General features: G+C 33.6%; 2 protein-coding genes across 2 annotated transcripts; one reads left to right on the forward strand and one right to left on the reverse strand.

The window, feature by feature from the left end:
• Positions 1-1,014: 1,014 nt before the first annotated feature.
• On the reverse strand, positions 1,015-5,799 carry LOC123702473 (zinc finger Y-chromosomal protein 1-like). Its single transcript, XM_045650235.1, has 6 exons — positions 5,715-5,799; positions 4,943-5,111; positions 4,281-4,546; positions 3,322-3,509; positions 2,548-2,695; positions 1,015-1,833 (listed from the first exon to the last, which is right to left on the reverse strand). Exons 1-6 carry the CDS (start codon positions 5,774-5,776, stop codon positions 1,158-1,160), a joined length of 1,509 nt encoding a protein of 502 aa, XP_045506191.1. The 5' UTR covers positions 5,777-5,799; the 3' UTR covers positions 1,015-1,157.
• Positions 5,800-10,243: 4,444 nt separating this feature from the next.
• LOC123702308 (zinc finger protein 436-like) lies at positions 10,244-12,380 on the forward strand. Its single transcript, XM_045650020.1, has 2 exons — positions 10,244-10,559; positions 11,287-12,380. The coding sequence occupies exons 1-2, from the start codon at positions 10,351-10,353 to the stop codon at positions 12,332-12,334; spliced, it is 1,257 nt and encodes a 418-aa protein (XP_045505976.1). The 5' UTR covers positions 10,244-10,350; the 3' UTR covers positions 12,335-12,380.
• The last annotated feature ends 790 nt before the right edge of the window (positions 12,381-13,170 follow it).

Below are 13,170 nucleotides of genomic sequence, written 5' to 3' on the forward strand. Positions count from 1 at the left end.
TTAAAAGTTTAAACTATAATGTTTATTTCGGATTCTCCTCTATTACATTTTAATGATTTATTATTATTAATATTCGGTAACTATATGTTACATTAAATTAAATTATTTTATTTTATTAATTAATATATACACTTTATTTACAATATTTTCGCATTGGGAACCAGAACTCATAACCCTACAGTTGTGATGCTTTACTCTATAAGGTTTAATAATTTCCGAAAATGTATTTATTTTTCATAGTTTCTTCACATTGAGTTCAAAATAATTACAATTTCTTAAAGACTTGTCATTAACATTAACAACCATACTACCCTTTAATAATACATGAAATAATATTTTTGAAGTGAAACTTCTTTAGGCGCGTTAAGAGTAAAATTTCAAGGTCGCGTCATGGCAATACCTTCACGTCATGGAGTAAGGCGACGATTTTGGTATCTTCGAATCATGCCAAAGAAGTTTCACTTCTGACACCAGTGCTCGGCACAATGCAAATTTTTATTAACTAAATCAGTTTTTATTACTTCACTGTTACTTTGGCACTGTTTACTCTTTATTCTTCGCTCCAAAAAGTCGAATTGAGTAAATATATGCTTAAGTTTGAGTTTAAGTAATCACTACATATTACAAATATTGTTATTTCACTAATATTTCACTGAATATTTATACTGTACTATCAAAAAATCTGTCATCTTTTCTATCTTTTTCACTTAACACACATTATTTTTTATCTTTCCCTCGAATCTTTTACCTTTTTCTGCGATTATATAATTATTTTCTAAAAAATTTATTTCTCCATTTGTTTCGGAGAGAGGTTAAAACACTTTTACTCTCCCTGTTACCTTACCGGTCAATCTTTTTCTTTCTCTAACAATCTTTTCCTTAAGTTCTAATATTTCATCTGTCTCTTTCAATCTGTCAATTTTATCTTTCCCTTGCAATCTTTTTCCATCTCTTACTGTCTTTTCCTTACGTTCTAATATTTTATCTTTTGCTTGCAATCTTTTTCCTTTTCTCACAATCTTTTCTTTACGTTCTAATATTTTATCTGTCCCTTGCAATCCTTTTCCTTCTTTCACAATCTTTTCCTTACGTTCTAATCTTTTATGTTTCCCATGCAATCGTTTTCTGATCTTCCGTCTCCGAATCTTTTCTCTTTCCTAACTCCATCCCGGCGGGACGTAATCCCCATCCTCGACTTTATCATCCTGATGAGCACTTACCAAATGCCTTTTTAGAGCCCCTTTCCATTTGGTACTAAATAAACAATGGTTACATTTAAACGTGTTCCCGCAAATCTTCAAATGTTCCAAAACTGTTTCTTTTGCGTTCGTGAAAAAGCCACATTTTTCGCACTCAAAAGCACTTTTCGCCTCATGCGTACTCATGTGATACACTAAACTCATGTTATGTTTTGCCCTATAGTTACAAAGTGGACATTTGTACTTTTTCTCTTTGTTTTTCTTTTCTTTCGCATGTTTGTCTTTATGTCTGGAAAGGAGAAGTTTACTAGATGTTGTGTAACTGCAGTTTTCACAGCAGTGCAAGACGTTCGAATGTGAGGTTATGTGGTACTCGTAATCGGCTCTATCGTTTGTGGTGAATTTGCAATGGTAGCACTCGTACTTGCAGAAGCTCATTATTTTGCTGAGTGCTTTGCTTTTTTGGTTCTTTTTGGACTTTTTCTTGGATTTTTTGTGTTTTTTCGCCAGTTTTAGCAGTGGAATGTCGTCTTCGTCTGTTGCGTCTGAAACTTCAATTGTATCTATTTTTGGCTCTTGGATTATGACGTCATCTTCATCGCTGGATGACAGTAGGCTGATTGGCAGTTCTTTTCTGGAATAGGGAATTTTGTGTATTTTGAGAAAAGAAACACACAGTTATACACAAACAGCTGTATAGTGGTTGGTGATCTTTTTAAAACTTTTTTTGAAAATTTGTCGGGAAAACGATAATAATAAAAACAGTTTAAAAAGTTAAAATGTCATATATTTCTGAAACTAAAAAATTTCTGCTCAGTAATGATTGCTTTTTTTACTCCAAATAAGCTGTACTTTGACTGACCGGTTGGTTTAGTTGGTAGTGGCCCTGCCTTCTAAGCCAGAGGTCGTGAGTTCGATTGCCACCCGGGGCAAATATTTGTGTGATGAACATAGATGTTTGCTCTCTGTCTGGGTGTTAATTATCTATATAAGTACTAGCTTACCGCCCGCGGCTTCGCCCGCTTTCTCTAAAACGATTTGAGATTTAAACTATCATATCTCTCAAGTTGGATCGAACTGCACATGGTGTGCGAATTTTATTATAATCGGTTAAGTGGTTTAGGAGTCCATTGAGGACAAACATTGTGACACGAGATTTATATATACATATTAAGATTTATTTAAAATTATATATGAATGTTTATCAGCCATCTGGTTTCCACAAGCGCAAGAGTAGTATGGGGTCAGATCGTGCCGTGTGTGAAAATTGTCCTGAAATATGTATATATTATTATTATTACCTTCACCCCTTTAAATCTATTCCACCTATCACCCTGTATATACTCACTTCTCTCCCAGATCTATGACGTCAGAGCTGGAGTCCAGATCCAGGTCTACCTGCTCGATGTTCAGATCCAGGTCCTCATGTTCAAAGAGACTAGGGTCCACTTCCACCTGGACGTCTTCCAGCAGCATCAAGCAGTCTTCGTCTTTTTCTGGAGTATCATACTAATGTTATAGACGAAAGTTTGTATTCATGGATGATATTTTATGTAACTACTGGACCAATTTGGATGAAATCCTAATATTATAAATGCGAAAGTTTGTAAGCATGGATTGACGTATGAATGTTTTTAGTCTTTTATGTAACTACTGGACGGGTTTGGATGAAACTTTACAAGAATATATGTTTGGTAAATTTTACAAGAACATCAGAATAACACATGAGTTTGATATTTAGTTAAATAGCGTTCAAATGCTTCATATTAATGAGATTTTTTTATATCGAACGCCATGCAGGATTTGAACCAAAGAATTCGAACAAAAAAATTTCCAAAAGACACAGGTTCGAATCCCGCCTCTTGATCGAATGTTTTTATAAGCCTGCATTTATTAAATAGTTCTCATTTCAAAATGGATGAATTTTTACATATTTTTTTCACATATTTTCATATTTTTACACATTTTTTTTTGAAGTGAAACTTCTTTAGTCGCGTTGAGAGTAAAATTTCAATCTCGCATCATGGCAATACCGTCACGACATGGAGTAAGGCAACGATTTTAGTATCTTTGAATGAGCGAAGAAGTTTCACTTCTGACACTCTTTTTTATAATTTCTCACCATTTCCCTTCCCCGCGGCCACCTCCACATAAGTAGTGCTATCTCTCTCTACATCTATCGCGTCTCTCAACTCTGTTTGTATGTTCGTCTCTCCGTTTATCTGCGAGAGCGGTATCGTTTGTTTTATCTGATAGTTCGTTATTATGTCTTCTATGTCTTTGTTTGGTGAGAATTCTACTTGTTGCGGCCTGAAATATTTAAAAAATATTAGGTTTCAAATGTGTCAATTTTTTATATACTAGTTTTCCACACACGGCATCGCCCGCGCAGTCAAAGAAAAACCCGCATAGTTCCCGTTCCCTTGGGATTTCCGGAATACCTAAAACCTATCCTATGTCCCGGGGTAAAAAGTATGTCCTTTCTCGGGTATCAAAATATCTCTATACCAAATTTCATGCAAATAGGTCCAGTAGTTAAGGCTTGATTGAGTAACAGACAGACAGACAGAGTTACTTTCGCATTTATAATATTAGTATGGATGTACTACATAGTACTTATTAAACAAAGTCACTTCCCGCTATCGGTCCGTTTGTTGACCTATATGCTTAAATGTTCAAAACTACGCAATGGATTTTCATGCGATTTTTATAGAGTAAATCAAGAGGAAGGTTTTAGTATATCATTTGTTAAAATATTATGAATGAATAATGTCTGTGTATTATATTTTGTTTAAAAAAAAGAGTGTGTGTACTTATGTACACGCGTTAGAAGTTATACTTCTTTGGCGTATGGAAAAAATATTAGAATATACAACTTGAACATAGTTATCAATTTTCATACCACCTAGAACTAACTTCATGCTGTTAAATTTAGGTGTCGGTGTGCGCGCATCGTAAAAATTCAATCTCATCATTTTTTCCATCGCGCCAAAAGAAGTATAACTTCAAAAATCTTTGTTCATATCATCTCTTATACTCATATTTTTAACACTTATATTTACTTGTTTGTTTCACACATACCTCTTCACACAATTTTGGGGACTTTTTGGCGGTTCACTACTTTCTTCGTCGTCATCTTCAATTTTTTTGTCTTCATCTATAACTCTATTATCTTCATTGTCTATGGCATCAGAGTTTTTGGTAACCTTGTCTAAGACTTCATTTGGGTTTACATTACTGGTTTCTTCTGTGTTGTCTATACTAGGTTCGTCTTTATTGTCTATGCTTTTACTTGTTTCTTTGTCTGTGAATTCTTTTTCTTTTTCTTGGCTATCGTCTATTTTGTTCTGGAATATGAAATGTTTATGTAGTCTTATATTTATTTACTTTTATATATATTTAGCATTTATGTGATTAATGCTAGTATAATAGTTATTCACAGACATAATAAATAAAAATGATCGAAAAATGGGTTTCGAACTTATATATTTTGCTACAACGTAGGGAAACGTGGCCACTAGTGTTAATAATACAGAAACAATACATTTAATCAACATATAAGTTTATAAAATGTGGTATTTACAATTTTTTCGAAAGTACCCAATTTTTTAAACATTTCTTAAAAAAGTACAGTCAAAATTTACACTAAAAATGAAATTAAGTGACTTCATATTTATTAAAAATCTTTTTTTTTCCCTGAAGTTCGATTAATCTTTTCTTAACTACTTTTTCACTATACTCACATCAAAAACACAAGGCACGACCTTCGGTTTCAGCCGTCTCTTGCCGCGCACTATCATATAATTGTCCTCCAGAAAATGCCTACTGCATACCACGGCGTCGTCTGTTAGTTTGAAAGAACTGTTGATCGCGTCTAACCATTTCTTGCGTAAGGTCCTGCTTATCGGTAACCTGGGAGTTGAGTTTGAGTTTGAGTTGGAAACCGCTTTCCGAAAGGTGGTTTAACTATCCTATGACGATTCAAAACTGCTTCTAGAAGTCTTATCGAATGAATAAATATTTGGGTTTGATTAATTTTTGTAGTAATATTGGTAATTCGTAATCAGTGTAAGGCTGAGGTTGAATTTAGTGTACATACCTAGTTAGTAATCCGACCTTCTCAGTATCATTGTATGTAGTTGAGAAAAAAATTAAAAAATAAATTGTGCGTGTACTAGTGTACACATGTAAGAAGTGAAACTTCTTTATGACCTTTTTTTTCAAAAAATAATTTACTATAAGCAACTTTACAGAAATACGTCGAATCACGCGTAGTAGGGATAAGAAAAAGATGGCGCGTAACGGAAAAATGTCACGCGTAACGAAAAAAATGTTACACTAAATTTTATTCCAACCCCGATAAAGAAGTTTCACTTCAAAAATTGAAAATTAATGAAGAACCTCGACTAAGAGTTGGGAATTGGTATTCTAAGTCGTGTATTTTGTCGTACAGTAGCAACAATATTTTCTAATCTTAAAAAATACAATTTTAAAGTGTTTTAATAAATTACTAACTTGAAATACGTAATATCCTCTTTGGCAGTGAGGCAACCATCGACGCAGCACTGTTCCACCATTTTTTGTTCTTCGATTTCATATATTAGACCTGCAAATAAAAATTTAAAACATAAATTTTCAGCTACTACTACTCTTATAAAACCGAACTGATTACGATAAAAAAATTAGTCTCATAATCACATTCCAAAATTGTCCGAAACAAAACTCTGCTTACGCGTTTATAAGGCAGAATTTTCTAATAAGCGATACGATTTTGAACATTACTACCATGAAATAAGGTGTTAATAGGATGGGTAGGATAGGTAGGATGAGGGATGAACGTTTGTTGCTCTTTTAAGAAGAAACTACTCAACAGATTTTGATTTAACTTTTCAGAAATATAAGTTTATGTGTTTATATATCAGAATAACACATGAGCTGTAGAAATATTTTATTTTGTCAGCGGGAAAAACTATGGGATGAAAAACTACGGGAAAAACTATAAACATGGCACAGCTAATTGTTTATACAACCCTGCTCTGACATTTTTGACCATCATCGCGATCGATTCATCGAAAGGCATTTAAATCACGATTATGATAGGCGTTGAAGCATGTCACTTATTATGTTTATGTTTAACTTTATATTATCATACTAGCGGTCCGCCCCGGCTTCGCCCGTGGTACATTTTTACGTTTTCTCTCCATAAGAACCATCCTCGCGTACTTCAAGAAATGTAATAAAAAAGAATTAACGAAATCGGTTCAGTTGTTCTGCGCTTACCAACACATTTTGCGATTCATTTTTATATTATAGACTAGCTTTCCACCCGCAGCTTCGCCCGCGCAGTCAAAGAAAAACTCGCATACCTAGTTCCCGTTCCCGTGGGATTTCCGGAATAAAACCTATCCTATTTCCCGGGATAAAAAGTAGCCTATGTCCTTTCTCGGGTGTCAAATATATCAAATTTCATGCAAATTGGTTCAGTAGTTAAGGCGTGATTGAGTAACAGACAGTTACTTTTATGGATTTACTTATAAGAAGGTATCTGTCACGCTTCAGAATATTTTTTCAATTTTTTAAAATGATGATTGGTAGGTATTTGATATGGTATTTAGCTAATACCGGAATCGAACTTACAACCTGTCAGTTACAATGCCTACGCTTTAACTACTATGTATACAAACAATTTAGTATACCTACCTAGGTACCTAGTTATTTTAAAAATAAATTTTTTAATGCTTTAAGTTTAAATTGAGAATAAGATCTACGAAAATACGGCATTAATATTTTATATGCGAAAATCAATTACCTAAGCCCTCCCTAAGCCGTTTGAAGTTGGAAATACATATTCTAAAAACATAACAATAAATTAATTGAGTGCCTAGTTTATTAAACCCTTTCAATATGTAAGTAGGTACATAATGGTCCTCAAACTATAATATCGACCATTTACTATTCAATATAGGTACGTTATAGGTAGGTAATATTATAATTAATGCTATAGCTGAGAAATGGCCAGACTAACGTTGATAGGATTGCAAAGGGACAATAGATATTGCGCGTAAAAATTCAAAGCATTTGAAAAATTATTTATTTAAAAAGGAATAAATTTATTGTATAAAACGCACACAATCTTATTTTCTTCATATTTGCCTTAATATTTGCGTACAAAATTAATTAATTAAAACAAATAATTACAATAAAAATATTTTTTAACATTCAAGTAAATAGATTCATTGGGGACGACTAGACAAACACGCAAAATTTTTTCGTGAATAAACGTCAAAAATATTATATACCTTATTACAAAGCAATAAGGCCTATATTCTAACAGAGAACGACCCGTATACGCATAACTTGTTCAGCGTCCGTATTCTGGAATCGCAATATCGCATTAGCATCGCTTCATGATCGACCTTATTACTACGGTCATAAGAGCTATATCGCAAAATCACTTCGCAACATCGCTTTTACATTTACGATATAATTTCCAGAATAATACCATTGTAATTATTGACTGCCAATAATTAAGAATATAATTTGAATTAAGAATGCTAAAAGAACGTTCAAATCAAATTTCGCGGCGGAACACGGCTTAAGCGCGCGAAATATTTGTAAACAAACTAGCTGTAAAAATGTATTCAATACTTACAAAGATTTTGAGCGTATACTCTTTATTGTGGATAAACATCCTGCAAATCTCACTACCAATTTTTTATTATCACATTCTATATTACGTGTTTAATATAAATAACTATACTTATTCATAGAAAACAAATTCAATTATTTACAGAGGCTAGTTTTTATTGACTTTTTTGACAGTTCCCCATTCTCCATAGGGCTGGATACGAAAGCGACCGATTGCAAACTGTTTCGTTCATCTTTACCGATTTTACGTAAAACCGATACTAAATTCATCGAAAAATTTATTTAATTATATTGTTATAGTATGTAGTAGATGTACTCTAATAATGATATTAGTAAATAAAACAATTGCAGTTGGGTAACAACACAATTAATTTATAATTCTTTTTATATAATATTAGACTGTAGAGCGTTTTCACATTATCCGAGAGGGAAGTAAAATGTATTGCCTCCTCCACATTACTCGCGAAGTTGAACGAGGTTAGACGAATAGAATAATGTAGAGAGGCACTTCGGGTTACTTCGTCCAACTTTACCTCGCCTCGGCCGACTTCCGTTTGTTGTCGGTTTTTGCGCCCGAGTCAAAGGGCACGAAGTTACCTGAAGTTCGTTCTGAATAGGAACGTATGCGCTCCTCGCGAAGTTGAACGAGTGTGTAGTGTAGCACCGCGGACTTCAGTCAACTTCGGCAGAGTACTTCGCCGAGGAACTTCGCGAGTAGTGTGGAGGAGGCATATGAAATATGTACCTGTCTTTCACATTGTCCGGTCCGATATCGGATATCGGAGCCGACACCGATATGCCAGAGGCTATCGGACGATAATGTTCAGTGTAGCCAACTCAATTTTTGAAAAGGCAGTATACCAACAGCAAAAAAGCACTAGTTTGTGTATTTTCAGTCTTAGAGGGCGCTAAATCTTTAAAGAAATTCTTTGCTTTAACCAAAAACCCTTTCTATTAAAAGAAACCTTTTTTTATTAAGAAAACACACATTAAAGTATCAATTATAGGCATTAAAAATACGATTTATACGGCAGCTATTTTAATTACCGTATTAAAATATACGGCAATTGGCTGAACTTAAGTACAAAAATATATTGCGTTCTTAAATTCAAATGTCTATCTTCGAAAACATTAGTGTTTATCATCTTTATTTTAACTCATTCTGCCTCGCTCCTCCTCCTACTCGGATGTTGGTTGTGCTGTTTATTGTATTGTTGTCATTGAGTGCTTTGTTCTTAACAGACATCAAAAAAAGGAAGAGATTTCACATCAATTTTATTTTTATTTTGAATTTACAACAAAGAATACAAAGTTTGAAAACTCTTAATTCTAAAATAATTGCTTATGACAATAAAATAATTTATGTATCTTTACTTACAGGAAATTACAACAATCATATTACAAATATATTTGAACGGGTGACAATATTATTTTAGGCTATTACAGTGTAATAAGAAAAAGAAAAGAAAATGTGAACAAAGATTGTATCACTTAATAAATTTATCATAGGTACTACACGAACTTTTATAAATTGTTATAGTACCTATATAGTAAAAAAATGACTAAATGACTAGGTACGTCTTGCTAAAAATACATTTAATAGATTTTGAAAAGTATTTACTAATATGTATTAGGTACTAAAACTAATAACTAATACTAGGTTATAGTAGGTATTGATAGAAATTTATAAAATTTATAATGTGTTAACATATACTATACAAATGACCGACATCAAAACTACATAATATTTAGTAAATAGCACATCTAAATTAATATGCAGTAATTAATGATATAAAATCTTTTGACGTGATAACGTCTTTAAAATCGTTTTAGTCGGGTGACATGTTCAGAAACTTGTGTCACACCAAAACCTCACGAGCGCGATCACAGGTATAACGAGAGAGAGACGGACCGATCTCCCGTCTCATCTCGAGCGCTGCCACTGCATTATGTTATCACGTAAACATCTCGATCGTAAACCTACTTTACAAACAACCATTTTTTTTACATTTTACGTTTATTTTTTAGAAGTTGTTATTTTTAACGTATTTATTTTTAATGTGTATCATGTACAACTATGATCTATCATTTGATTTTTTTTTAATTATACCTTTTTTATCAACTGGCAATTTAGTTTAGTTTTCTCTAAAAATTTCTGGCAATACACATGATGATATCGGAACGATTTTATCGGACAATGTGAAAGGGCAAATTGTATCCGATATCGGATATCGGCTATCGGCGTCCGATATCCGATATCGGATCGGATAATGTGAAAACACTCTAAGAAAAATCGGAAATAATATTTTATAATGATTTTATAGGTACCTATCTTAAAAGGCCCCCCGCCTCGGCTGTCGCCTGTCAGTTCATCCAAAGTACCTAGCAGTTTGCGTCTTGCGATTTGCGAATTTGCGCTTTCAACAACAGAAAAGTTGTGTTTATAATATGTACATGAAAAGAATCTATAATTTAAAATTATAATATACATAAGTACCTAATCATGTCGGTGGAATTAAGTCCCACACATGTAATAACAGAAATCAACGAAGTGAAAGAAAACTCAGACGAAGAAAAAACAGAAGAGCAAATAATAGTAGAGAATAAAAATGCTGATGTTGATGAACCATTTGAAATTGAAGATACAAAAATTGACTCCAGTGATACTATTCAAGATCTGCTGAGCAATTATAATTTGCGTAAAGTTAAACGGTAAATAATTAATACACATCCATTCAACAATACAATTCTACAATATCCATGCTGAAATGATAAATGAAACAACTGTGGAGTTTCTTGCCGGTTCTTCTCCATAGATACTGCTTTCCGAATGGGTATTAAATGTAAAAAATATGTAATGACGATTCAAAAGTGCTTCTAGGAGAAGTCTTGAATATATAAATGTTTGAGTTCGAATCATGTTTATTTTTGTAAACTCGAAATTTATTGAACATATTTAACGGCTCTGTAAGTGGTGTAGACCATTGATCTTATTTGCCTGGAGGTGTCTGGACAAGCTAGTTTAAGTTTGAGCTTTTATAAATCTATACTGATATTATATAAGCTGAAGAGTTTGTTGTTTGTTTAAACGCGCTAATTTCGGGAACTACTGGTCCGATTTGAAAAATTATTTCGGTGTTAGATAGCCCATTTATAGAGGAAGGCTATATATTATTATGCTAAGAATCAGGAGCGGAGCCACGCGGGTGAGACCGTGAAGCACAGCTAGTATTTAAATATAAAGAAATAGGGTTGTTTTAATTACTGAACATTAGCTGTAGTAAGAAGTATGTATATGAAATTATTTTTTTCCTCAATACTACCGTGTAAGCTGATCTATCTATTAAACTTAGTATAAAACCATCTCAAATTGAATATTTTTGTTACTTAAGTTTGAAACAATCTGTAAAAAGTCTTAATTCTTTAATCTCTTTTCCAGTACAATTATCATTGAAGATGTCTATGATAACGGTAATCGTGAATATGTACCGGAACAAAAGAAAACAAAGAAGAAAGAGAGAGAAAAGCCAGTGAACCGTTACAAATGTAATTTATGCAACAATACATTTACTAGTGAAACTACATTCAACAGCCACAAGATAATTCATCAAACAGACATGGAATATACATGCGACTTATGCAAAGAGACGTTCGACACAAACAAACACCTTTTAAAACACAAAACAACCTGGCACAACGACAATGACTGTTACCTATGTAAGAAGTGTAAATGTGCCTTCTCCGATCACCGATCTTACACTAACCACAGGATAGGCCACTTGAAACCTCCGTACAAATGCTTTGAATGCAACTTTCAATTCACAAAGAAGACTTCGCTTCAATCCCATATATTCTTGCATTATAATATACAAACCGAGTGCAGTGTATGTAAGAAGATGATCAATCACAAAAGAATGTTGTCGCACATGGAACAACACAATAGAATATCGTGCGTCGAATGCGGGAAGAAAGTCAGAAAATCGTTCTACAGTTATCACATGCATGTGCATACTGGTGTTAAGAAGTACCAGTGTTGGTACTGCGGGCAGGGGTTCTTTTCTAGCGGACAAAGGATAACACACACACGCAAACACACAGGCGAACGTCCGTACAGGTGCAGTCAATGCAGTCGATCATTCACACAATGTACCGATCTCAACAGACACATGTCAATACATAAGAAATCTGCTAGCTTCGATTGTGATCACTGCGGTAAGAAGTATTCAATCAAACAGTCGTTGATAACACACATGCGTATACATAGCAACTATAAGCCGTACAAATGCCCGTTCTGCTCGGAAAGCTTCCATACGTCTACGTACTTGACGCTCCATACCTATAAGAAACATTTAAAGGAGAAGCGGTTTAAATGTGACGTTTGTAACAGAAGCTTTAAACTGAAAAATGACTATCGGAAACATTTGGCGACTAAGGAACATCACAAAATGGCGTATAAACATACTATTAATGTTAAGGTTGAATGTTGAGGTTGATTATATTCATGTAAAATCCCTCAAATTCCTACTGCAGTTCGATTTAAACTTAATGGTGGTGCGGAAGTTAGGTTCAGGTGCGAGTGCGGGTGCGCACTGGTCCCTTAACACCGCGCTAATACCTAAAATTGTTTTCAGCGCATCGGATCGTACGATGTTTCGAGCTGCCATTAAGTTTGAATCATACTTTATCTAATGTAAAAACAAAAAAAAAAACTTGAGTCATATCAAGGGACATTCGGATGGAACGAAGTGTTAAGTTAGAGAGAGACAGACAGAGAACCGCGCGCACGCCGCACGGTTTACAACTCTAGCAAAGTGTCGTGACCACCTTTCGTAAGAATTTTTTTCCGTCTAGCCCTCTTTCACAACGCGCGTTAAGGAACTTCGTGCCAATAATGATATGAGATTAATTATTTTTATAAATTTTTGTGATAAAAAATAAAATATATTCGAATTATAAAAAGTTTATTTTTACACATTTAAGGAACAACATTATAAGAACATTATACATATTTATAATTATTATTAATATTACACATTTCCTAATATACCAGGAAAGTTACCATGATGTCTAAAAGCAATATTATTACCAGTGTGAGAAAGAGATGGCGCTAGACGACCTATATAGTCATTTTTCCACACTAGAATTAATATTCCTTTAAGACTCTTTGGTAACCTCCCTGATACTGGTAAGTATATGATATAGTAAGTTCCAAGGTATATGCCACAATAATTGATAGTGTTCCAAATTCCAGTCTGTTAATGACCATAATTCCATTTGGACATTCCAGAGGAAATAGTTCTAAGATCACTTTTAATGTTTACTA

Source organism: Colias croceus, chromosome 23, assembly GCF_905220415.1.
Source record: "Colias croceus chromosome 23, ilColCroc2.1".
In the NCBI taxonomy this organism is placed as follows: Eukaryota; Metazoa; Arthropoda; class Insecta; order Lepidoptera; family Pieridae; genus Colias; species Colias croceus.